Source organism: Hetaerina americana, unplaced genomic scaffold (assembly GCF_022747635.1).
Source record: "Hetaerina americana unplaced genomic scaffold, ioHetAmer1.1.p SCAF_1, whole genome shotgun sequence".
In the NCBI taxonomy this organism is placed as follows: domain Eukaryota; kingdom Metazoa; phylum Arthropoda; class Insecta; order Odonata; family Calopterygidae; genus Hetaerina; species Hetaerina americana.
This window is the reverse complement of record NW_027286069.1, coordinates 74992422-75019531: the sequence shown is the minus strand read 5'-3', so window position 1 is coordinate 75019531 and position 27110 is coordinate 74992422. Positions and strand designations below refer to the sequence as shown.

Sequence of the window (27110 nt, the reverse complement as noted above, 5' to 3'; positions counted from 1 at the left end):
AAACTAACCATTTTTCAATCACTAGATAATATGTGACAGTAAATTGCAACTTGAATTGATTTTTACCATTTTCCAATAGGTTCATGAGTTCTTCCTCCTATGGTCTTTTGATGATCTCCCTATTCTTATTTTCATTTACATCAAGATTTTTTCTTCAAATTAACATTAATGTTTTTTGGTATGTGCTCTTCAGAAGTGCCTCCAATTAGTTCTTCTTAACCACGTTTGTCATTATCATCCTCTAATTGAAAATTCCAAGAACCACTTTAGCTATGTGTGAAATCAAATAATAATGTTATGTATTACTCGCTTATTGCTGCATTTCTCTTTTTAGAACAGGGACTAAAACTGATCTTACAGTCTTCCTCCCAAATCCCTCCCTCATTAATGCTGCAAATTTGTCAATAAAAACTTTTCCTCCCACAATTTTCTAAACCCTCATGGTTTTATTTGATTTCCATTCCCTTAATCCCCTTTCTATCTTGCTATTGAGTAAGTGTAGACCTTAGGTATCCTCATCTATATGTACATCATATTCTCAGTGTGTAACCTTGCTGGCCTAATGCCTTTAACATACAGATATATTCCATCTATCTATCATGGATCCTTACTGGTTCGACTAATATTTTTCCTGTCTTACTTTTGATTCTTTTCAAAGATTTTTCCATTTTACTTCCTGACAGTGCTTTCATCTTCCTGTGTAATGCACCTATTTCATCTTTTCTCCGTAACTTATCCTCGCAGTGCATGTTCCACCACACTTACTTCACCCTATGTGTTTCACCCCTCTGTTTATTGTTGAACTCTTTAGACTTCCTTTGACTCAATTCATTATTTATATTCTTCCATCCATCCATCTTTCCACCTCTTGTCCAACTTTCTAATCATCTTGTCCATAATCCATTGTTTCCGTGTCCTTTTCCTATTTCCTATTCCTATAGTTTCTATTCTATTTTTGATACGCCTTTCGGGTATGTTTCCATTTTTCCTCTGTTGTGCCTAGCACTTTTTCGTCACTCATGATTTTCTCAACGGTCGGCTGATATTCTTTCCTTTTCAATCTAATTAGTGCTTCTATGTTCAATTTCCTAATCCATCTTTCCTGTTTTATCTTTTTGAATCGGATACCACGCTTCATAATTATTAAATTGTGGTCCAAGTCTGAATCAGCTCCCAGGAAAATGTGTGGGTATCACGCTGTTCCTAAATCTGTGCCTAACCATAACATAGCATAGCTGATACCTTTCCGAGTCCCTCATTTTTTTCAATATGTACTTAAATCTTTTGTGGTATTTAAACTAAATGTTGGTGAAGATTCAGCCCATCTCCTCCATAAATCAATTGCTTTCTCCCTGCGGTCATTTCTTGTTCTTAAACTGTAGTCCCACATCTTGCTGCCATCAAGTACTGTCGCGTTCCAATTCCCCATAACTATCCAATGATTCTCCCAAGCAACACGCAAGATCGTTTCCTCTAACTGATCAACTTTTTCCTCCCTATGATTGCCTGGTGGCATGTATGCTGGAACAATGATTAAGGTCTTAAGTTCCACTTTTACTTCTACTAATAATCTTTCAGCCGCTTGTTCCATGATTACTTTGCTTCTACCTACCTATTTGTTCAGTATTAGAGCCACCCCTTGCTGACTCTTCCCCCCCACTGTTTATTACTCTCTATCACTTCAACAATTCCCTCTATTCTTCCAACTCACCTCACTCAGCCCTAAAACATCTATATTTCCTCTCTCCATCTCTTGCTGAAATTCTGTAATTTACCTTCCTCAACATTGTCCTAACATTCCAAGTTCTTATTATAACTGATTCGATCTTCTGCATCTTCTGTCCTGCTGCCGTTGGTTTTGCTTTGCAAGGTTTTCATGAGATGGTGATGGCAGAAGCCATGCCTCTCCTGCTGCATGACACACAGCCAATTAAGCAAAGTCTCGTAGTTGCCAGGACTAATTTTCATTGTAGTATTCATCTTAAAAATCATGGGATGAATAATTGAGGTGATTTCCTATTGCCTTCCTCAATAGTGTTTTTAACATGACACCACCACTTAATGGCTGCCCCACTAGGGTCAGATACCTTTACATCCGCCTCACTGGGGAACAGATATTGTGTGGGATGCCATTCGTCTGGCTCTTACCTTTTGACCTACCTGGTATGGGTTACCATACCAGGAACAATATCATTGCTCCTGCCAGCAAAGTTCATCAAAATGAACAAGCCCTTCACCATGTCAAGGTTGTAATCCATAGGGAAGGTGGGAAATATATGCATAAAACCACTGAATTAATTTTAAGGAGTGAAAGAGTAGAATGGCTTATTACTCATTTATCAATTCATGACCATAAACAGGTTCTGAACTTCATTACATATCCCGGTAATAATAGAACATTTAAATTACATAAAAAAAAGAATGATGAAAATTATGAAAAATCAATTATGACAAGGTGTTGGTTTAGGGTTGGGAAGTATGTGCATGTAGTATTTTTATATACTCAATAAATAACTAATTTTCCCTTAAAGTTTTAATATATGTAGATTGTGAATGAACATAAAATATAAGAAACAAGGGGAGTGGAGGATTATGGTGGAGTGAAGGAATTTTGTAGAGGCACATAATTTAATAGTTCTTAAAAGAAGTGGGAATGGCTGATGGTTGAACAGTTCCTTCTTCTAATATTTACTGCTCTCAGGTTTTATGATTTTGTTTGTATGTATAATTAAATAATGCATTGTGATTGAGGTCCTCAGTCTTTCTGCATGCGCAAAAGATGTACTTAAATAAGTTAACAGTATGTTTCATGTTATCTGTGTGAAATTCAAAGTTACATGTGTAGAGTAATGAAATATTTGGCATGGTGTATCTCCATCATTGGTAGAAAATTGTTGGCTCTCTAGGAATGCCATTAAAATATTTTGCATAAATCATTTTTATTTTATGCATAGGCATGAGAATTTTATCTAGGTTCAGTACTGCATAAGAAAATTGTTTATGTAATATGATACATACATTGTCTATTAAGGAATAAAAGTTTCTTGTCTAAGTGATTGATACCACTTCTGTGCCATAAGGATTCAACTTGAAAAAGTTTATACATTATTCTTACATGCATTAACATTTTGATTCTTTGGTATTCCTAATTAAAAATATGAGTATTTGTTATTACTCTTGGTTTTGGTTTTTTCAGGGTGTGTGATTAACTATTTTCATTCCTTCCTTTGCTATTCCATGTATCATTTTGGTGAATAAATTAAATTTTTTTTTGAATGATGCTACTTGGTTTTCAAATAAAACATAGGGTTTTTCCATTATTCTCTAGTCTGAGAAATGGGTTTTATGTTCGAGGCAATAATTTCTGTAAGGAATTTGCAAAAATGTGGTAAATTATTTTTAAATTTGCAATCTTACTAGATGCAGCTTGTTAATAGCATACATACAGTGTGTATTATTTGTCAACTTTGAATGATTTTGTGAATTTTTTGTTGGATGGCAAAATATTTAGATGTTCTACAAAAATATTTGTCTTTATTTTATCAATTTCATATTTTAGAAAACTATTTGGAATCTGTGCTGCATGGTAGATAAAATTGTTGACAAAACATTGAATTTCATTAAATTATTTGCATTTAAGTGCTAATTGAAGTACATATCGTTGAATGACCAATTAAATTTTAGGAAATGATATCATTGAAAATAATCATTGATGAATTTTTCGTGACAATCAAGGAATTAGGTTATCCACTATCTATTTCTCATTCTAATATTTCTGTTTTGCTCTGTGATCTTTTTACATATGTGCAGATTGTGCCAAATCTTGTTCGAATCCTGAAGAATCTCATTCTGGCTGGCTACTCCCCAGAACATGATGTTTCAGGAGTGAGTGATCCATTCTTGCAGGTATGTGTCATTCCTCTTGCATAAAAAATAATTCGTCAATATAAAATCATTTTGTTGATAGAAACTGGTGACACTGAGTCGTATTGACAAAGTTACATTATTTGGTGTCATAGAAGAAATGAAACGGTGCCTGTGAATTCTGCTTACTCTGAATTACTACCTAAGTCTTTAGCCTAAAGTAAGTTAAAAAGAAAATGATGTGTGTGGTGTTCATAATGATAGTGTTTTTATGACTGATTACCTAAAAACATAATCTTGGTAGAAGTCATTCTGCTTGATTCTCCAAAATAATTTCAATCGGCCTTTAGGCATGCATGTATCATGAAATTATTTTGGAGAATTGTGTGTATATAAAATTTTCACCTAATGTAATTCACTTGAAATTTCTTTTGTGGCATTATGCAATTCATGCATTCAAGTTCATGTTTTTCAGTTGAAAGACTGTGATTTAAATTTGATGAGTGAAATTGGACCAGAAGTTCACATTCATTAATATAACCTTTCAATTCATGTTCAAATTACCTGACATGACTGGAATATCATATCTTCTAAATTAATTATACTCTATTAATTGGATATTCATTCTAGTGTGAGCCTGTTCTACTCAATTAGTGGTTTCTTGTGCCTGTTTTTAATTTCTTACTAAGCAAATCACTGTGGAATATTCAGTAATTAGTGAAATAAATAAAAATTACTCAGTTTTCATTATAGCCATTATGAATGTTCTAATAGCTAATAATAATTGTGTCAGGGTTTCCTCATTGTATATGTAAGAAATATCTCCTAAATTAAGCTATGTGATGAAGCATGGCTGTATTTCCCAGCCCAGTAGAGACACTTTTTTTTACTCCAAGATGTGCACTAAAATCAGCTGCTGGAAAAAATTACTATTTTGAATTTTGTTCCTGCATCAAGTATAGAAAATGGTGTGTGTGGATCATGGTTCCTTTCTGGTAAATAGAGCTTCAGTGGTCAATGTGAAATTATTGCATAATCTTTGTTGGTTACTGGAAGTTTCTTTGGCAGAGGATTTGCATGACCATTTGGCCGAGCAAGAGACTTATGGGTAAAAATTGGTGATACATTTACCATCGCTTGTATTTCTCTCTACAATCCGTTTCTATCAATCCCGTGTATAACCTAATTTACTTTCTTTTTGTATTCCTTTATACATTTCAATGGCTGTCTTTGGTTTTATTTCTGCAATGTACCATGGGCAAATTGAACTCGGGTGTTGAATTCTTTGGTTATGGATTTCCATGTGTAGGAATGATGGATTGTGGTAATCCATGGGTGGAGCATTGGACTACTGACTACCAGGCAAGCCTATCTGGGCACCTGAAGCTCCACCCAAGCTGTGTGATTATTTGGATACCAAGTCTTCCTGGGAAACCAAGCCTGCACCGGAAAGGGAACTAGCCCCCCTTCCGTGATGTGTAAATTTCACACTCCTGTGGGCTTCGTACTGGGTGAACTCAGCAATCACCTACCAAGCTGATCTTTGGGTTAATTAATGAGTTTCTGTTTTTTTATGCAGGAATGCTTTCTAGTTAACTTCCTAGTGTTGCCAGTTTCTGAAATTATCAGGATGTTTGTTTCATAACCTGTTGATTTTTATGTTTTGAGTGGAGTTGTAGCCATTTTTGTTGTCTTCCACTATTGTATCTTTACCTTTAGGGGCAATTAATTAGTTTATGGAACAATGTGGCGACCAACAAGTCATACCATTGAACTGATTGATGTGTGATGAAACATTCTGTAAACATGGTCCATTAGAGGTCCTGAGGGTTTTAGATAAATTATCTTTTAGGGTAAGAAGAATTTTGGCCTGCTTTCTGTGCATGAAGTTCAATTCTCCTACCTTGGCATTTGATTTTAGGTGAGAATCCTGCGGTTACTTAGACTTTTGGGTAGAGGAGATGGGGAAGCTTCTGAAGCAATGAATGATATATTGGCTCAGGTGGCTACAAACACAGAAACTGCAAAGAATGTTGGGAATACCATCTTGTATGAAACAGTGCTTTCAATTATGGAGATACGATCTGAGAGTGGATTGAGGGTGAGTAATACCAGCTCTTTGATTGAATTGTATTTTATTTTCTCTGCTTGAGTTATGCCCACTCCTGACGATATCATTTTAAATACCATGCTAAATAAAAATTCAAAAAGTTAGTGATCCCATTTTCATTAGCTTCATTAATGGAGTGATATTAGTTACAATGTGTAATAGCTGTCCATATTTACCATATAAATATGGCTATGTTGAAACTCAATACAGAGGACTACTTAAGGAATCAACTTTTACACATTGAGTGGATGACTCCTTACGTAGTTATTTTTTGGCATTTAATAAGATTTCATTTTAGTTCACTAAGTTTGGAAGGTGTAATTTTTGCTGATGTTCATTGGCTTGTAAAATTGTTACCATTTTAGCCAAAAAACTCTAATAAGATTATTCAATCACTAATGGCCATGAAAGTTACATGAATCAATGAATATGCTAATTATTCTATTTTATATCTTTAATAATGAAATCTTGGTGAATGAATGGAATTTGATAAATTTACAAAATACAGTTTAAAATAAATATCAGTTGCCTTCCAGGTGAACATTGATCAGTTGAATATGCCATGAACGTAATTAATTACCTATGTTCATTGATAAATTAATCCCAGTTTGTTTTGAGTTCTAAGCATTAGAGAAGAAGTATTGTATGGATTTTTAAATATGAGATATCAACACTTTTTGTGTGTGTATTCATATGAATCAAAAAGTTCCTCAAACTCTGCTGATAAATACTACCTTGATCAAAAAGTTCCCGGAATAACCACCGTGTGGCGCTCCCATCGTTCCGATTTGAGTTCTGTTTTTTATGTTAAATTGGTACATCTGTTGTTGATATTCCCTTTAAATCTTAGTGTCATAACTTGACATTTGCAAAAGTTACGTAGCCAAGAGTACATCTATCCCTGTGTGTGTTGGCGATTTTTTACAATTGCAGAAATGGATTTAAATTTGCAACAACGAACTTGTATTAAATTTTGCGTAAAAAACGGATTTAGTGGTGCACGGACGTTGGAAATGTTGGAAAAGTGTTTCGGCAACGATTCTCTAAAAAAAACGGTCGTTTACCAGTGGCACGAGCGGTTCAGAAGTGGTCGTGAGTCAATCGAAGATGATGAACGCAGTGGCAGACCATCGACATCGAAAGTCGGTGAAAAAATTGATAAAGTAAAAGAAATGTTGGTCAATAACCACAAATTAACCATCAGAGAAATAGCGGAGGACTTGAACATTGCCTATGGATCCGCCCAAGACATTGTGGTTAATGATTTGGGTTTCCGTCGTGTAGCAGCAAAGTTGGTGCCGAAAGACCTCAATTTCATGCAAAAAAGAGACCGTGTTGACGTCGCAAAAGACATGATTTGCGAGGCTGAATCCGATCCCACATTCATCAAAAGGATCATTACTGGAGACGAGACGTGAGTTTATGAGTACGACACGCAATCCAGACATCAGGCAAGTGAATGGCGTTCACCAAATGAGCCGAGACCAAAAAAACCACGTCGTTTTCAGTCAAAAAAGAAGGCAATGCTGACGGTTTTCATGGATTACAACGGTGTAGTGCATCATGAATTTTTGCCAGAAGGCCAGACAGTAAACAAAGAGTATTATTTGGGCGTTATGAGACGATTGCGTGAAGCAATTCGCCGAAAGAGACCAGAAATGTGGGCAGAAAACTCGTGGATTTTGCACCATGATAACGCACCGTCGCACAGTGCTATCATTATTCGTAATTTTTTGACGAAAAATGCAACAAATACCATCCAACAGCCACCGAATTCACCTGATTTGGCTCCCTGTGACTTCTTTCTGTTCAATCGAGTTAAAAAACCATTACGGGGAACGCGTTTTAGCAGCCGAGAGGAAGTAATGGAAAAATCGCAGGAAGCACTGATGGACATACCGAAAACCGAATATAAAAAATGTTTCGAGGATTGGATCAAGCGCTGGCATAAGTGTGTTGCAGTCGATGGGGATTACTTTGAAGGGGACAATATAGATTTAGATGAATAAACTTGTATTTTTAATTTTCTGATAAAATTCCGGGAAATTTTTGATCAAGGTAGTATAACCTCTATTTTTAACTCCTTTGATTGGGGTATTTTATTCAAATTAGTTAATTGCATTACAATATTAGTCAAAGTTCCTAGGGATTTCCTGATATTTTTTTTTTTTAATTGCATAGAATTATTGTTTAAACAGTTATGTGTCAGGAAGGAAAAAGTGTTTTATTTAATTCAGTCAAGCTCTGACTGTATATAAATGTGAGGTAAGTTTAATGAAAATTCATTCAAACTTCATTGTGTATTTCAGGTTTTAGGAGTAAATATATTGGGTCGCTTCCTTCTGAACACTGACAAGAACATTAGATACGTTGCCCTGAACACACTATTGAAAACTGTACATGTGGATACAAGTGCTGTCCAGCGTCACAGAAGCACAATATTGGACTGTCTTAAAGTAAGTGATGTGAAAGGCTGGTAATCACTTCTCATTTTGAAGTTGTGTATTTGTATTACCTACTACAAGTACAAAGTAAGAAATAAGAAGTGGTATCAGTTGTAATTTTAAGTCTATTTATCTTCTCTGACATATTCTCCAAACTCATTAATTATAAAGTTTGGCAACTGAAATTTTAATTCATAAAAAGTCTTCTTGGTGGATGATATTAGTTGTTCCATCTTGAAAAAGTTTTCATAGGACCCAAAAACATCTTGGCTAAACAAAAACGAAATTGGCTAGAGATAAAAGAGATTAAGGCCTTTACTCCAAATGTTTATCAAAAAGATCGTTTTTTTATGGCTGCCGCAAATATAGTTGATGGAATTTTCATGTTGTCACAACTCCATGGAGGCCGTGTGCAGGCAATTTGCCACAAAGGAAAAATAACATGATTTTTATCTTTCCTCAATATATTTGCTATTGCTTTTAGACTTAGTTGCTCAATGGTGGCACCATGAAAACTGAAAGTGCATTCTGGCCACCTTAAAGTTTTGCATGAGTGGGAATACAATGATGCAAGCATTGGGGAAAGGGAAAAAAGTAAAGGAATCAGTGAAGACAACATATACCATTCAGGGTAATATTTTAGGTTTTCTTATTGTGAACACATTTCTTTCTGCCAGAGCAGAACTGAAGCAATATTGAATTTCCATAGATGCTGCTGGTTAAGGCAATAGAGAAAAAACTCCGTATAGTTTTTATTGTATGCATTGGGGTGATGTGAAGTTAGGGAGGAAGGGGGGGTTGGTAAGGAAGGTTAGAAAGTTGGAGATACATGTGAAAAACTAAAGAGAGTAAAAGAATTATTCAACTATGCTACATAATCTGTAAAATGCTTAGAAAAATAAACTCTTCTGCTTGATGACTGCCTAGGAATTGGCAATGGAAGGAAGTGATTAATTTTGCTGTGGACATTGGGTGTGGAATTACTGGCATTTTCCAGCATTAATATCACCTCTTCCTCAATGGGATCACAAGTCTGATTGTCATTTCATATAAAAACATGTTTGATGTGGCCAATGGAGACAGAGACATTATGTCCATGAATATGCACTTAAAATGTTTTGGAACCACAAAACATGGACGTGGTCCTTATAAGAGAATTCTAAATAACTGTGAGTACCATCATTTTGAAAAAACACTTGCAATGTACTGGCAAGCTCTTTAAAGATAAAAGTATTTTTGTAACCATGGTGATTAAATGGTTGGGGCTGAAACCTGTGCAGTGTTCACAGGGTAGTCGCATGTGGCTGACTGTGGATTCGGCTGATGGGCAACGAACTCTGCAGGGAACCGCTGAGTTTGCCTATAAATCTCTCTTGGTGTAGCCTTAATATCCTCTTACTAAGTAGCATGTAACCCTAAGAGAACTGCTGGTAGTGTGTCCATCCGCTGTTGGTTGCCATGACACCTAATTTCTGCCTTCAGTTGGCATTGAAGGTGCTCCACCATCCCATTGGTTGACGGGTGATAACCTGGTGGGGTCCAGCCACATCAGGATGACTCTGGAGAGAAAATGCTCTTTTAGATTGGGAAGAATTTTAAAAAGTGTTCTGCTACTCCTCATTGGTCTCCTGCGATGCTGCCAATGCAGAAAAACATAAGGCAGAGGAAATTCCCTCAATACAGGATATGGTGTCTGCAACCGTTGTTCTTACCAGCGACATATCATATATCTGTTATTAATTGGCCTATTAGGTCCAAATGCTGGAATTGGCAGGGAGAACACTATTGTTTTATGGTCTCATTCAACTTAGTGATCCGGAAGCCAAGAGGCTACCAACCTTCTTGGCTGAGTTGCTGAAGGGTTGCACCAATAGAGGCGTTTGAGGCATCTGTGAAAAGACCACGAGGAAGGGAAATATCTGGGTGTGCCAACATTGCTCATGGGCAGAGTACTGGCTTACTGGCATAGAAAAAACTTTGAGCTCTGGAGTCCTCTGTATGGTGTCACTGCTCTCCACAATCCTTGCCAGGAGATGAATTAAGTGGAGATTGGCGGCTTGAGGAATGCAATGGTGATAGAAGTTAACTATTCCCAAGAACTACCTCAACTTTTAAGTAGTGGATGGATGGGGAAAGTTTGCACCATTTCCATTTGTCTGGATGGGGGCACCTTTACAGGTGCTCCCTTCCAGACATTAAAGTAAGGCTGGTTTTTATGAATAGAACTGTCTTTTGTGTTTCAAAAAACAAAATTTCTGATAAGGAAAAATGAGGTGTATATTAAATGCTTCCTTATCATATTACACAATTTGTTAGATTGCTTTATTTAGAAGAATTTATTTATTATATTTCACAGACCTTTGCCGTTATGAAGCACTGTTGATGATTGTGGTCTTAATTTTTTTGGAATATGACTTGTTTGCATAATTGTACATATTTTTAATGAATTGTCATTTCCATTCTATTCAGGATCTAGACGTTTCCATTAGAAGGCGTGCCTTGGATTTAAGCTTTGCTTTGGTTAATGCTTCAAATGTGTGTGCCATGGTCAGGGAATTAGTTACTTTCTTAGAAAGGGCAGATCCTGAGTTTAAAGCTACAGCTGCATCCTCAATTGTTGTGGCAGCAGAGCGTTATGCTCCTAGAAGAAGGTGGCATTTGGATACCCACTTGAGGGTCCTTTGTGCGGTGAGTTGAATAACATTAATATCTTTTCCATTCATGTCGAAGTAAAGAAAGCATCATTTTCTATTTTAGCCTTAATAAATTTATAATATACGTGGTTTCATGTATATAACTTGTCAAGACTTAAATTATTATGACTGAATATACATTGTAGTTACATAGTCACCAATCAGAAATGCATCATTATCTGAGACTTGTCTTTAGATTGTATATTTGGAGAAGATATTTCCATTTTTTTTTTTAAATCATGGATAATTTTATGGTCTAAAAGGAGAAATCACTGATGAGATGAAAAACCATTTTTTTTAAATTTTGGGGCCAAAATAAAAAATAATTTTGAAATAGCCTTGGTTTTAGCTCTGTGTTTTCTTTCACTACTTACATGACTCCCTTGGCAGCAAATGAAGTGATTAGAGAAGTATTACTTAAGAGAAGTTTCCAGAAATGTAAAGCAAAAGGAAAATGAATCAAGAAATCAACACAAATCTAAATACCAAAGGTGCCATCCCATGAAGAAATTTTAATGGGTTTATTAAAGTCATTTTAAAATTTGTCTTTGGCCTGCCTCAGAATTGTGAATTCAGTACTCGTGAGAAGAGAGATTCTTGACATTAAAAAAGGTTGCTTGAAGAGACATTGTTTTAGACAAAAAGTCTTTATTTTCTGCCTAAGAAGTCATGTATTTTAGCTAGTAATAGGATTTAAGAAGTCAATTTTTCACTTTTAAATTCTTCACTTAGGCTTTGAAATGAAAAATTGTCGTAGGAAATTTGATTTTCAATGTAAAAAACAGGGAATTGGATTAACACAATAACTTTAAGGATATTTCTGTGGTTATTTTTCATTCAAATTCATACAGAAAGGCGTTGCTGAAAGAAAACTTATCTATTTCTATAATTGCAATTTCTTGGATTTCTAAGGAGTTATTTAAGGGCCTACATGATATGGAACATGGTTAACAGTTTATATTATGTGTAGGAAAAAATGATTAGGAAATGAATTAGAAAACATAAAGCCAAGATTAATGATAACCAGGGTGATCTCATGAGAGCCTGCTTATTATTTTACACTACTATTTTTTTGTTTTCATATTTTTGCCTTTTTCTTAGTTTTATCTTGATTTGTTTCTTTTGAAGGCTGGAAACTATGTCAGTGATGAAGTGGTAGCATGCACTATCCAATTAATTGGTGCCAGTGGAGCAATGGACCAGGCATGGATGGTCCGTCGGTTATGGTTAGCTTTGTCAATGGGTAATTCAGAAGAGCCTTTAAGAGATGGGTCACCAGCATCTGATAAACAACCACTGGCACAGGTGGCTTTATGGGCTATGGGAGAATATGGTGACCTCCTGGTTAGGACTCCTGAAGAACATGATGGAGATTCTGGAGAGGAAAGCACTCCAGGAGCTGTGAGTAAGGTATGTATCATTTCATGCCTATGGATAACCATGTCATAACTTCATTGTTTTGAAAAGGATAGCAGTTTTGTTTAATGTCACCACAGTTCAGATATAGTCCAAACCTTCAGTTCTGAGGGTTTAGTATATATATTAATGTAGTGCATATCTTTCATAATCTGGGCTGAGTTTGGCCATTTAGTGTTGGTGGTTTATTAAATGGTCACAAAATGGCATTACTGAGTAACTGATGAATATTAATTTTTTGCTTACCATGTTACTCCAAAAGTAGATGAGTGTACTTGCAATAGTTAACTAAAGCATCAGTTTTCCAGCTGTATGCGTTAAATAATGATTAAAAAATTTCTGCATGAAGCAAGTAATTTTATATGCTTAGTTATGTGACATTTTTATCATGGAAATGTAGATGGAAAAATTATATGTTTTGTCTATTATACCGTAAAGCGTGGAGATAAAAGAAAATTTGTATCTTTTAGCAGTTCAGTTAGGGTGAAAATTCTTGAGAATTGGACTCAGGGGTATCAGTTGTGAGTTAGATTTGGGTTTGTCGCAGCTGAGCGGGCTGTTTGATCTGGTAGAGATGTGAGAGAACTATTTGCTCTCAAGTTCCGTATAAATATGCGGAAAATTAATGGTCAGGCTTAGAAAATACTGTGGCTATAGGAGGAAAAAAGACGAGAAGCTATCAACAATTAGGAACTTTCAGCAGTTATAAGTGGTAAAATAGTGTAAAATTCTTTGGCGATGACATTCAAGGTGTAGCAAAAAAGCTTGCTAAGCACTTCCTGGAAGAGAATTTCACAGTAGTGGCTTGTTTAGGTAGTTAAGGAAAAGGCAAAATATTTGTGATAAAAATGTCCGGTGAAGTCATGATTGCTACTATTGACACTCCTGAACCATTTAGGAAAAGTTTTTGGCCATAATGAATGAATAAAGCAGTTTTCGGCATGACTTGGTGGAAAATCTTCATATTGAAGTTGAAAATAAACAACTTGGCTTTTCCACATAGAAAATGTTTTATTTACGACCTAGGTTTCGTTATACCATAACAAAACCTAGGTCGTAAATAAAACATTTTCTATGTGGAAAAGCCAAGTTATTAGTTTCAATTTTAAATAATGAATGAAAATAATTCAGTTACCTCAGATCACTATAATTGTCCTGGAGAGATTTGTCAGAAAATAAACATGAGTCATGAAGTGAATCCAAATTTCATGGATGAAAATTCAGTCAAGAAAGGGTCTCCATACTTCTATGTGCTAATGCAGACAATGGTCACAAGTGGAAGTGTTGTTATGAGGAAATTCCTAAAACCTTAAGGACTTAAAAAAGAGGGTAATGTAATTAGTTTCCACAGACTTTAAAAGCATGTGGAAAGTATTATTATTATTACTTTTTATTTGCCCAGAGATCAGAGTACAAATATACCAGGTGGGTGGTGTATGTACATGATATAAGGCACGTCAAAAAGGAGCAAAGACACAGGCTCAATTAAGATACATAAAAGAAATGATGCTCATAGTTACATAAATGTTTGGCACAAACCCATGAACATTGGTTGTAACATGCACATGAAATATCAATTCAGAAAAATCATTGATCTCCAACATGAATCAGACCATGACCATTGTTAGAAATTTAAGTATGAACTTACTGGTCGGGAATATTGTTGATATATTCGTCAACCGAGTAGAACATACACCTGCTATGAACATACCATGCTTCAGATGAATATTTTGACCCATCAATTGATAACATTACTTTCTGAGTGCAATTGTGAATATAGGACTTCGTCCAGTTTAGAGGAATTCCTCTAATTCCTATTCTATTGAGTTTAATTGGTTGTCTATTGAGGTTTACATTATCAAAAGCCTTTGACAAGTCAAAAAACATTCCAAGAGTTTTGCATTGAGTATCTAATGAATTAAATATGCTGTCGATTGCCTGACATATGGCAGTTGTGGTAGACCTTTCAGATCTAAATCCATGCTGAGAATTTGAAAGTAGGAAGTTTTTTTCGAGATTAGATGCTATTTGCTTATACATGGTTTTTTGAATATTTTAGCAAGTGTATTTTGAACGGCTATTGGTCTATAGTTGTTCAAAACTTGACATCATTTCTAGAGTCATTGCAACAGACAGGTTCGACAATCACTTTGTTCCTGAAGTTATGAAAAGCCAAAATATTCTGTGATTTTCAGTGAATGGAATAAAAGTGCACTCGTGATTTTGGATCCAAGAGTTTTAGAAAACGGCTGTCGTCTAAGAAAAGTTAGTGTTTTTTGTGAAGTACTGTTGTCAGTATCTTTTAGGACAATTTCAGCATCAGAATACCATAGTTATTAAATATGTGGAAATATTAGTGACATATTGTTGAAATGTGCATAATCATACTGTAAGAAGTTATTTGCCTAAATATTGTGAAAAATATGAAAAATTTCGTTCCATGCAGGTAATCATCATCTTGGTGTAATGCAAGTTTGCAGATGTGTAATTTAGGCTTCTTTTTTGCGAAGACTTGTCTTATTACTAAATTTAAATGTAAAATAGATCATCATAAATGTACCCTGTGGAACATTGAAATGGAAATAGCATTTGTAAATCAAGCTTATGATTGCACGTATGCTCTTAAATTATAGTTGTAATTTTCCCAATTCAGGATCGTTATTGGTAACATGTGTTAGTCATTTTTTCCTTAAATGCTATTCTTTTTTTACAGGTAAGGGAAGAAGATGTGATAGAGGTTATACGAGTGTTGCTTTGGAGTCCTCAAATATCTATTGTCACCAAGCAATATGCATTACTGGCATTGACCAAATTATCCACTAGGTTCCAGATGTATACAGAGTAAGTAATTTTGGATTTTCTCCAGACGTTTCAAGTAGTTTTCATGAAAAATGAATAAGATGAATTTAAGCTTATCCTTTTATATATTGTTTTAAGCCTCCGAGAAGTACAAGTGTTCTCACAATGTATTCCTTCTAATGGTAGCCGTGTCCGAGAGATTGTATCAGCATTTGGGTCCCATCTCAATGTTGACCTTCAGCAACGAGGAGTGGAATTCTCTCAGCTCTTTTCCAAGTATGATCACTTACGCCATCCCCTTCTGGAAAGGATGCCTCCGCCTCCTCTACCCACATCTGCCCCCCCTCCTGCTGATGTTGTGGCAGAGGGTGAAGAGAGTGAGGAGTTACCCATCAGGAATAGGGAAGAGCCAGATTCAGTAAGATTTTAGTAATTTTAGAATATTATATCATAATTTGGGCAGTAACTTGTGTTAATTTTTTATGTATATGTCATTAAATATTTGGTTGCTATTTTTATAACAGGCAAAATAATGTGATATCTGTTGCAACATCAACTGAAAGATTACCATATTTTCCCATCGATAACCCGCACTCCGAACTTCATAGTTATCATGAATTTGTATAGATACCGCGTGCCCAGGGCTTCATAGTTATCTGAACGTGTATAGATGCTGCTCATCTGTATTTACATGTATATATGCACGTAAAAATGATATATAGTGTGTGTAAAAATACGTCTATATTGGATGTGTGTGTAAAAGTATGTCTACGTTTGAATTTTTTCAATTTACATTACATAATGCGCATTGCCATTTTTTCGATTATCTGAACATTTTTGTGTAGATAATGCGCGCATTATTGATGGGAAAATACGGTACTTTTTTTGGAATTAGTCTAAAAAAGTGCAATACTTTTGATGCTTCGGTTCTCTATAAGTGTTAATATGTGTCCAAAATAAAATTGATCAGCAGGTTAATTAAAGATATTTAAAAAATAAAAATAATCCTTTGAACATTCATGACTAACCAGTAGATAGTTTTTCATACTGACTCGGGGAGCTGATAACTTGTCTACAACTGAAAAGTTTCTTGCATTACAAGTAATTTTCTGTGAATCATACTATTGAATGTATTGTATTACAATCTCAATTTTATGATTACCTTAACACCCGAGTGTTTCCAAATTAAAAAAAAATTGTCGAGCTACATGATGGTGCTGGAATATTTATGGTATGATCATATTTACTCGTAGTTTTGGCAGTATTTCTAACCAGTGCTGCAAGAAGTTCCATGTGTGGAAAAATAGTGTTCATGATATTTTGTCATTTTATAATGTAAGGTATTATGTGAAAATATCCACATACTTTTAATTATGCTCTCACTCATGAAACAGTGAAACAAGTATTTGTTGTGGTCTACCATTAATTTATGAACGAAGACTTTCTGCTATTGATTATATTTTTATTGTGTGAAAGGAAACCACATAGTTTTTGTTTCTAAGAATTGATATTCCATTTTTAGCATTAATAACTTTTGAAAGAATGGTGATTTTTTGACTAGAGAAAACATTCAATCAATCTTTAAAATCTGTTTCTTCCCCTTTTGTTAGAATGAATTGTTGGTGCTTCTTGGGGGTGGCGATGAGAATAGTGGTACTACAACAGATAGGAGTGTTGCACAGAAAAGAAGCCCAGGGCGATCAGCTGGGACTGCTGACCTCCTTGACCTCTTGGGTAAGTAGGAGTTGAAGTTATAGAAAGTATTTATGGTGAAATTGGGTTCGGATATTGATGCATATTATCCTTACTCCAGTTTGCTGCCCTTTGCTCTCAGCCCTAGATAATTATAATTTCATAAAAGATAGACGTTCATTTACATGATATCATTCAGGTGTATTAACATGAATTTTTGGCAACCCAAATGAAAAAATCATTTTGCAAAATTCATTACTCTACAAAAGCCATAACACTACTGTAAGTAAGTTTATGGTATTCTGTATTGAGAGTTTAGATGTACATAATATCTATTTAGCATTACTGACCAACTACTAGAGTTCTAATCAACCACACTTATTGCTTATGCATTCATTCCTCGTTTAGAGTAAGGGATGTGTTCCCGAGTCTTTGCACTATTAAAATTTTGTGTAAAACAAGAGAATTTCAGCATGGAGGAGATAATGATGTATTCCATTGGAACACAAAAACTCTTTGGTCATGTAATATAAACAAAACATTCTATTGAAAAGCTTTGGAAATGCATTTTTGTTATGATATCTACTTTAATTATAGTCTTCATTACGTTATATTTTGGAAATTCAGCGAACAGTGAAACTTCCCTGAATGTGGGGGTTACGAGTTATGGTTCACAAGTTTGCTGTTGTATGAATCCACTTGAAAATGAATGGGTTATATTCTATTTTGGAAGAGTATGCATCTAAGGAGTTAAAACAAATGATGACCTAGCTTAGTAAGAAAAAACAGTAATAATGGTATAAAGTTATGTTCCATTTAAAAATTGTTTAATAACTAATAAAATTGAATTTTCACAATCTCCATTAGGTCAAGTTTCTCTATTATAGTTTTCCCCTTACACCCGTGAAATGCTTGCATAAACACTATTGGAGTGCAATGTTGTACCCTTGCTGCAATATTCTCATCAAATAATAGGGGATGTTCCTACTACTGTCCATTAGGGCATAGTTTGGAAGCCATTGGGCACCAGCCGCTTGGGCTGAAAGAATTACATAACATATTTAGGGAGACAAGTTTGGAATGAGGGGTTTGGAGGAGGCATGGATATGAGAGATAAGAAATCTCCTCTCATGTGATCTAAAAGCTGTAAAAAATGGACTTAACCTCCAGATTTAAGTTAAACAAAGCTGTTAAAAGCACTTAATACTTTTCATTAGGAGCCAGCAAACTTTGCAAAATGTTGTATCTTTTAATGATAATTTTTTCTTCATGACAATCTTTTCAGGGATTCCCTTTTCTTGTAAACCATAATTGAAGGCATTATTTTTTGTACTATTCTCTGGGAATCCCAAATAAAGATTTAGAAGTGCTTTTGATTTAATGAATGAATTAGCAGCCTGATATTGAAAAGTTGTGCAACGGTTGGTTAGTTAGTTAGTATCAGTTAGATTTAGATACTCTACTTTGTCTCTAAAAAGTACCTTAATTATTCCAGCTAATGGATCGAGGGGTTATTAATGTTTGTGTTAGTCTGTGTGAAAATTAATTTTTTAAGTACTAGGAATGAGTAAGAATCATTCATTGTCATCTAAGTGGCTCATTAAGAAAAAAGCAAGCAAATTCTCTCCTGGTGTTTCTTATTTGTCAGCGGCTGATTTACTCCATTAAAGTCATTAATTACATTCATCTGTAGAACCTTGCTACCCTCACTGAAATGTATTAAAATTCAAGTGCCTCTAGCTAAATATTGCTGCTCAGCTGCAGTATTCTCCAGCATTTTAGTAACATTCAAAATCCATGCTTCTTGAGTATTGCATAAATTTTATTTTCTTGTGCTTAATCCTCATTATCTATTTCTAACCATAATCCTGTATGTATAGCACTCAACAACAATGCAATCCCTTGGCTGTATAAATAGCTATTGCTTGATCAGTTACAAGCCTAACTGACTTTATTGCCTTATTGCTCAATTTTATTTCGAGCCCAAACCCTTCCTATTCCACCCTCTACACTTCCTCAGCGTATAAGTTAAAAAGCAATGTTGATGACTGACAACCCTGTCGTACCTCCATGCCTATTTCTGCCCATGCCATTTCTCTCCCTCTACCCTGATTACTCTGATTCATATACAGGCTTCAAATTAATTTACTCCATTAATGTATGAAAGCGATTCAAAAAGTAAGGTCCCCTATTTTATTTCATGAAAAATCAAATTTATTCTCAACTTTGTGTGCATCGTTGGAAAGATTGAGCATCTAGCTATTTTTCAACACAGTCGCCTTGACAATCAATCTTTTTTTGCATCCTTGCAAGCAGCTTTTTAATAATGGCGTCGTACCTTTCTCCCCCGCGTCACGAAACCAACTGATGACTGCTTCTCCGATATAAATTAATCGCCATTTAGTGGAAGTCTACGGTGAGAAGTGTATGGACATCAAAAATGTGCGGAAGTGGTGCAAGGAGTTTTTTGATGGCCAGGAAAACATCCACGATGAGCAACAGTCAGGGCAGCCGAGTTTGCCGGAATCAACATTGGCTCCAATTGACGAGATGGTGTGCAACAACCGGAGAATTACCCTTCATGAGATAAAGGAAGGCCTTAATGAAGAGAGTGGCTACTTCTCTGTGCAGAGTATTGTGTCGGAGGTCCTCGGTTACAACAAGGTGTCTCAATAAAGGAGTGTGTTTGCATCATGATAATGCACGTCCACATGTGTCACATCAAACGACCACCCTACTCAATGAATTCGGCTGGGATATCATCAACCACCCTCCCTACAGCCTGGACGTTGCTCCCAGCGACTACCACTTGTTTCATGCTCTCAAAAAACACCTTGGAGAACAGAAATTCAATTCAGACGAGAAAGTGCAAGAAGAAGTCATCAGTTGGCTTCGAGACGTTGGCGGGAGAAAGGTTCGACGCCAGTATTAAAGTGATTAATCGTCAAGGCGACTATGTAGAAAAATAGCTAAATGCTCAGCCTTTCCTAAGATGTGCACAAAGTTAAGAATAAATTTGATTTCTCATGAAAAAAAATTGGGGACCTTACTTTACAAATCGCCCTCATATATCTGTATTCCACAAATGCATCAGCTTTGTCCACTTTAATCAGTTGAACTCCTCGAAATGCATGTAGTGCACTCAGCCTCATTATATTTTATTAATGTTCTCATTAATTTAGTGGTATCCTTTATCCTCCTTCCCCTTTCTAAATTTTGATCTTTGCCTCTGTAGTTAGTTTTCTCAATGTAACCTTCTATTGATGATTCTCATTACTGCCTTTACAGTATGTTAAATTAAGCTCATGGTAATTTGTTACTACAATACATCTGATTCACTCTATTTTGGGATGGAGATCATCATTGTTGTAATGAAGTCTTTTGAGTTCAAATCTGAATTTTACTGCCCAGCAATCTATTCTTTTTATTTTTTCTCAAACTCTTTTGTGATTATGTGGCTATTTATGAACCAAAGCTTTTCTGAATTACATTCTCTTTGTCTTTCTAAGCTGGCTGGCTTAATTTTTTTACCATAAAACCCTTTTATGTATTTTTCTACCTTCTGTGTATCTCATCTGACTCCATAATTACTTACCAAGCTAGTCATTGTGTTGGAAGTGGTTGAAGTGGCTGTCATAAGTTAGAAGGTATTCAAAACATGAGTGATCAGATTTTGCAAAATTAAGAGGTTAGAAACAATATCACTGTCATATTTCTGATAAGCCGATGTTGTCATAATTACTGTAGTTTTAGGTAAATAATTCTTGTTTTTGTGTGAAATTTAGTGAGCTTGGCAGTCTATTGGGGGACTGACTTGAGGGCCCAAATTTAATTATGGGTGATGCCTCCAGACACCCTCTTGTTTAAACAAGGTGTGTGATTCTTAGGGTGCTAGGTCTTTATAGGAAGATGCATGCAGCATAGGAAAAGGGACTATTTCCCCTACCCTCATGCATGGAATTCACATGCTGTGGGGCTTAGTATTAGATGAGCTCAACCCTTACGTATCCATTCAAGTTTCTAGTAGTCTGCTGTGGTTATTTGAAATATAAAAATAGATGCAAGGTTAGGTTGTTTGGGGAAATTAAAGTTTATTTTTGATTGTTCTGGCCATTAAGTAGTTGTTCAAAACTCGATGTTGTTTCATAATATTTCTCCAAATTCTGTTCATTGCTAATAAACTTCAATCAAAGTGCACCTTTTGAATTCAAATACTTGTGTTCCACTAATTGCATCATAATTCATTTAAATATGTGGTTCTTTCAGTAAGTTCATAGAAAATCCAAGAGATGGCACTTGCAGTGTCAGAAAAGGTTTGCTTTTAGTAAGCGCCATCTTTCACTAGACTGTTGTTTAACTTTCATCTTTATCCATTGCGTGGTTTCAATTTCATATTCGATTGATTCAACAATCTTTAGTTTATTTCAAAGTTCCTGAAATAGTTGAGGTCACTGGTATATCACAAGGTAGAGTGTTTTCAATTTTCCACAAAAAATGTGGTGCACTAAATTGCACAAAAAAGCATAACTCAATAGCCTAAAAGCAATGCCCTTCCAGCCCATGCAGTGCAATTTGTGGTTAAATCTTCACGCTAACACTTCATCTCCCTTATTGTCCCTTCTGTACAAACTACGTCTGGACAGGAGCTGGCTGCTCAATTTGGTCTGCATAAGCCCCAGGATATGTTTCTGTATGATACAATATTTTGGTGTGTGATGCTAGAAAAACTTCAAATCTTAAGCGTGAAAATGTTTTTTTGCTCTCACTATATGACTTAAAATTTCAATTTGCGTTTTACGAGACATTTATCTTGGAAAAGCAATAGGGTACTGCAGCTCAACAGGCCCTATGGATAAATGACCACTGCTCACTACATATTAGGGAGGACCTCAATGAAAAGGGAAATAAACTGTAAAACTTACTCATATGTGGCTTCCTTTTTTCTTGCGTTTAACAGGTGATCACAAAAGAAAGTATTGGTCACAACTATTGCAGTTCTTAAGATTACCTAATTATTTTCCATGGATAAGAACCATAATTCAAGTTTACAAATTCCTTCAATTGCTGGTATCATTATTCCTGCTGTCATGTTTTTATCTTTATACCAGGTGGCAGGGCAGCACGTAAACTGAATATCCATAAGTCAGATTATTTTATGGTTTACAGAATAAGATCTGTTTTAAACTGCATCGTTTATTTGACTATAATCAACAAAAAACAATAATGTTATCTACTACTTGGAATTTCTTGAGTAGCTGACATCGGAGTCATTCTACGTGGTAATAATTATTAAACACACATATCTTGAATTTCTTTTAGTGCTAATGGTTGTACTACTATATTAGGAAGGATATAATTTCATCTTCTTAAAGAGTAGCATCTGATATAAAAATTTTAAAATTGGTACATTTTCCATTCGATTGAAGCACCTGCTGCACTTCTACTCAGATAAGAAAAAACTGGGTTGATCAGGTTGTTTTTTGTTGCTATGTCAAGTCCTACTGCATACATTGTTTCTGTATAATGTTTTATGTGTAAATAATTATCTTAGGATATAGATTTGTCAGCGACATGACATCACTTCTGTCATTGGATCTTATAAAACTGCAATATTAAATGTAATTTACTATTCTTTCTTGTGAGCTATAGAAAGGCATTTGGTGATTACAGTTGTCAATAGCCTTTTTATGTGCATGAAGAGTTCTTAGTTCCAATCTTATTTTAAATGTGAATAAGAGAAAAGTAGAATGAATTTCGAAAAAAAAAACATTGCCATTATGATCTTCATTGACTGACCACTATCTCTTGCTAATGACACATTATTTCTAGGTCATTCTCAGTAGAGCTATGGAAAAAATATTTTCAGAAAGTCACTTCATTGATTTTCATTTGATATCACTGTACCTGACAAGTAGGAATCCGTATTTAGTTGAAAAAATAAATGCTCACCTTGCCTTCAAAACGTTGCTCATTGAGCAGTACTGTAAATTTCCTTTTAGTGATATGTTATTAGGTAATCATTTTGTTTGTTTTGTCACCTCTTTGTGAATCAAATCATATTCTGTAGAAATAGTTAATTGCTTATATGTAAGATAGCAGATTGCTGGGCATGTTTTCATTGTTTTTGTCTTATTTGCTCCATTTAGGCCCCTTTCTTGATAATGCAAGTCAATGTAAAAGCATTTAAAAAGCAACCAAATTTAGTAGAAAATTTTCTGAATTACATTCCTGGGAATTTAGTCAACTAATAAAGTTTGACAGTTGTTGACTGACTTGTACCATCACGAAACTGGCTTGAATGTGTAATTTTCTAAGCAAGGCTTTTGATTTACAAGGCACACTATATTTGATAAATATAAATTTCACTGAATCAAGTTTCTATGCATGTGATCTCTGAATTCACCTTTTGTTTTTAGGTGGTTTGGACACGAATGAGTCAGCACCAAGCACTGATATTCCCACTCTAGTGACCAACAACAACAATTTAAATAATTTAATGGGTCAAGTGACATCATCAGATTCTAATTTCTTTTCGGGAACAGTTTCTAATAATGAGGCCCCTGTAACTATAACTCCCCCAACAGTCAACTCACATCAAACAGGTGAGAATGGATTACTGATAACATTCCTTAGTGCTAGTTGTAGATGAATATTTATATATTAGTTACATATTTTTTGCATTAATTTAATTTTTAAACATGTAGATTATGAATTGTGTTGACAACATTTGTAGTTTTGTTTTTTGATCATTCATGCTATCATAATTTTTGAGGTGGGATAAATATGTAATTCTCCATCTGAGAGGCATTCCACTCCCCATCAAACAAAAGTTGGTGTTTAATTTTATGATGATTACTCTAGAAAAAGATATATTTTGTTTGTTAGAGTCATGCAATACAATGTTATAAATCTGAAATCATGAGTACTCCAAAATTATGATCAGTCAATTGGTCACTGACTCATATTAGGTACATCTCTGATAGCTATTTGCTTAATCTGTTCAAAAAAATTCCATACCGCTGTCCATACTAAAAAGACTTTGTACGTTTCCACTGATTTTTATTATAAGGTAGAAAGCATTTCACCGACTTGTGGCATCATCAGTACCTGATAATGCCGCAAGTCAGTGAAATGCATTGTACCTTATAATAAAAATCTGTGGAAAAGTACAAAGTGTTTTATTATGGATACTAAATACTTCCATGAAGTGAAGTCTGAAACAGTAGAATATATCCATACCTCTAATTTGCACTCCCTCCCCTAATGTAGTTGGATGGCATATGTGTTAATTATTGAAGATAGAAATTAATTCTCAGGCTTGTTAGGGTATATGAATTACACAGGAGATGTTACTCTGCATCGCATAATCTTAGTTTTAGTAAAAAGGAAGATGTTTACATTTCCGTAGCTAGATGCAAGCAAGTAAATAAATACATTAAAACATGTGAATCCTTTAAAATATTTGAAAGATAGTATCTAGAAAATTTTATAAGAACAAATTCTATGTACAAAGTCTATTTCAGGTGTGAGGAAAAAATGAAGTGGTTAGTTTGCTTTAATACAACATAAAATTACCAACATAAATGAAGAACTTTATTTGTTGGTTGACCAACCGATAACTTAGTGCCCTTTAATGTCATATTAGTTTTCATTTCTATGTAAAGAAGTTCATTCATTATAATCTGGAGCTTTCTTTGTGAAGCATAGAAGCAACTTTAGCTGTAATGAAACCTTTAGAACACCTCTATCTACATAGGTGATGAAATCTTGGTAAAGTTTTTTATATTTAACTTGTGTTTTACGTTCCATTCAATTTCTACTAAGCCCTCAGTCCTGCTTTATACATTATGCCCTTTGTATACGTTCAAGAACTAATATTGTTTATATTTAACAGGTTCACCATCGGTGTTGGCTCTTGATAAAGAAGGTCTTCGGATAAGTATTTCTTTGGCTCCTGGATCTGCATTAGGATCATCAACCTCTAACTTCATGATGACAGCTACTAATCTGTCAGCATCGCCAATGATGCAGTTCCTCTTCCAGGCAGCTGTTCCCAAAGTCAGTATATCTTATTTCATGTTTTCGTTTTCTTTTTGAAATACTATTGTTTCATTTTTAGTTTAATTAAAACTGCACAAAATTTTAATGAGAGGAAAATTATTAATCAATTTAAGTTAGCTTGTGTAGTATTTGAAGGAAAATAATCTTCATTTACCTCTTGAGTTGTGAAATTTTCTCCATCATTTTTATTAAATGTTGAACTCAGAGCAAGAAAAATCTTATTTTGAAACTAGTTGAACAATCTGGCATTGCTAGCAAAAATGTTTTGCCTGTGTGTATGTTTATAGATCATGTATTAATATTGTCAAGCTTCTGATTCATCAAAAAGTGCCTCTCTTCGAGTGAAATCCCAATTTTGTTCTTTTACTTAACGTTAGCCAACATTTGGAGTAATTTTTGGTAGAACCAAATTTGCGCCAAATAAATTATGTATTTTATTTCAATTTAGTGTTTTTTAATTTTGGTAATTGCATTTAAAAGAAAATTCTTTTCACTAACTGGTCATTGCTTCAAAGTAGCATGCATTATGCAGCTTATGCAGATGTAAAAAGTAATCATGATTATGTCATCCTCAGGTAATTAGTATATAATAATGTTCTAGTAAATAATTAATGAATGATCATCTTAAGTATTATACATGCTAAAATGAGAATGAATTATTTCATAATCACCCCTCAGTAAAAGTCAAGTTTGGTAGCCTGAACTTATAGGAGACATCTTTCACTGGCATTGAAATTGAAACCAATTGTTTGGAAATAATTAATGTAAGATAAGATTAATTTCCATTTAGTGAAAATACCTTTTGCTGTTATGGTAGACTCATTTTTTCATGTAATATGTGTAGTAATATAACAGATGCTCGTGAGATACAAGAGGTGTTGACCAAATTCTAATTACTCAACTGTTTGAATTTTGATATGACTTATAAAGTATGAGTTTTAAAAAATGCGAAACTTTATCATATATCATATTTTGCATGATATCTTAGTAAATGCTAATGCAAATAATTGGACATGTAGTGGAATTTCCTCGTACTAGACAACCGATTTTAGGTTTTTTTTGCTCTGTTAGGGTCTTGTACCTTATATCTGTATTTTGTTTATGGGAAATTTTCTTCATTGGGTAATATGGGAGAGACCTGAAAAGGTGCAAGCATACTTTAACTAACAAAGTTAATTTATTCACTAAGTTCAAACTTGTTCAAATGAGACAAGACTAGAATAAGTCACTATAAGGCCCTAAGTAGGAGTTAAAAGTAGAGATAGATGGCAAACTGCATTATTTTAAATTCATAATTCTGTTTTTTGAGTAATCCTGTTTTTGCCTGAATGCTATTGAGTAGCAGATGTGCCGTGAAGTTCATCCAACTCGGCTTTGATCTATTTCAGTGTTAAGCCTCTAGAATAGAAGTGTTCAATTACAACAGGAAACTTTGTTTTTCAATTTTTCTTAATATACCAAATTAAGCTACTCAAATTGACCATGGAAATGAAACCATGTAATGGATATACCTGAAACTTTAACAGCAGTCTAGTGATAGAGGAAACTTACTGAAAGCAAATCTTTTCTAATGCTAAGAGTGCCACCTCTTGGATTTCATAATGAGTCGTTGAATAACCCATGTAAATAACCATTGGGGAATGTTTTATTATGTAAGCATGGATCAATGTCTTAAAATGCAGATAGTGATAAATACTTCTTATTGGATGCTAGAGTTATTGTTTCACTTTTCAAATATGTAATTGTTGTAATTTATCATGACAGGCATTCCAACTCCAGATGCTTTCCCAATCTGGGACAACAATCCCTCCTTGTGGTGGACAAGTCACTCAATTGTTCACCATAAATAATCCCAACAAGGTAAGTGATTTATCTTTTGCTGCATAAGTACCTGCAATTGATGCAATTTAAGCATGTCTTAATTTTGGTGGAGATCTGGATTGTGTTGTTATTATCCTGAATATAAATGGACTAGTTGTCTCTACATAATATTTAATTAAAGATTTTATGTAATTTTTGTCGCTCTTATAA

The 27110-nt window shown here is 34.7% G+C and overlaps 1 protein-coding gene across 6 annotated transcripts in view; it reads left to right on the top strand.

Annotated features, from left to right (window-relative positions):
* The window catches only part of AP-1gamma (adaptor protein complex 1, gamma subunit), an 81855-nt gene that overhangs the window by 53397 nt on the left and 1348 nt on the right, over positions 1 to 27110 (top strand). For all 6 annotated transcript variants that reach the window (XM_071591619.1, XM_071591637.1, XM_071591627.1 and 3 more), the window contains 11 exons: positions 3811 to 3906; positions 5786 to 5965; positions 8284 to 8430; positions 10888 to 11106; positions 12240 to 12521; positions 15241 to 15368; positions 15513 to 15744; positions 16937 to 17060; positions 23435 to 23620; positions 24913 to 25076; positions 26844 to 26939. In XM_071591619.1, coding sequence (XP_071447720.1) covers positions 3811 to 3906; positions 5786 to 5965; positions 8284 to 8430; positions 10888 to 11106; positions 12240 to 12521; positions 15241 to 15368; positions 15513 to 15744; positions 16937 to 17060; positions 23435 to 23620; positions 24913 to 25076; positions 26844 to 26939 — 1854 coding nt within the window. The remainder of the gene's footprint in view (positions 1 to 3810; positions 3907 to 5785; positions 5966 to 8283; positions 8431 to 10887; positions 11107 to 12239; positions 12522 to 15240; positions 15369 to 15512; positions 15745 to 16936; positions 17061 to 23434; positions 23621 to 24912; positions 25077 to 26843; positions 26940 to 27110) is intronic.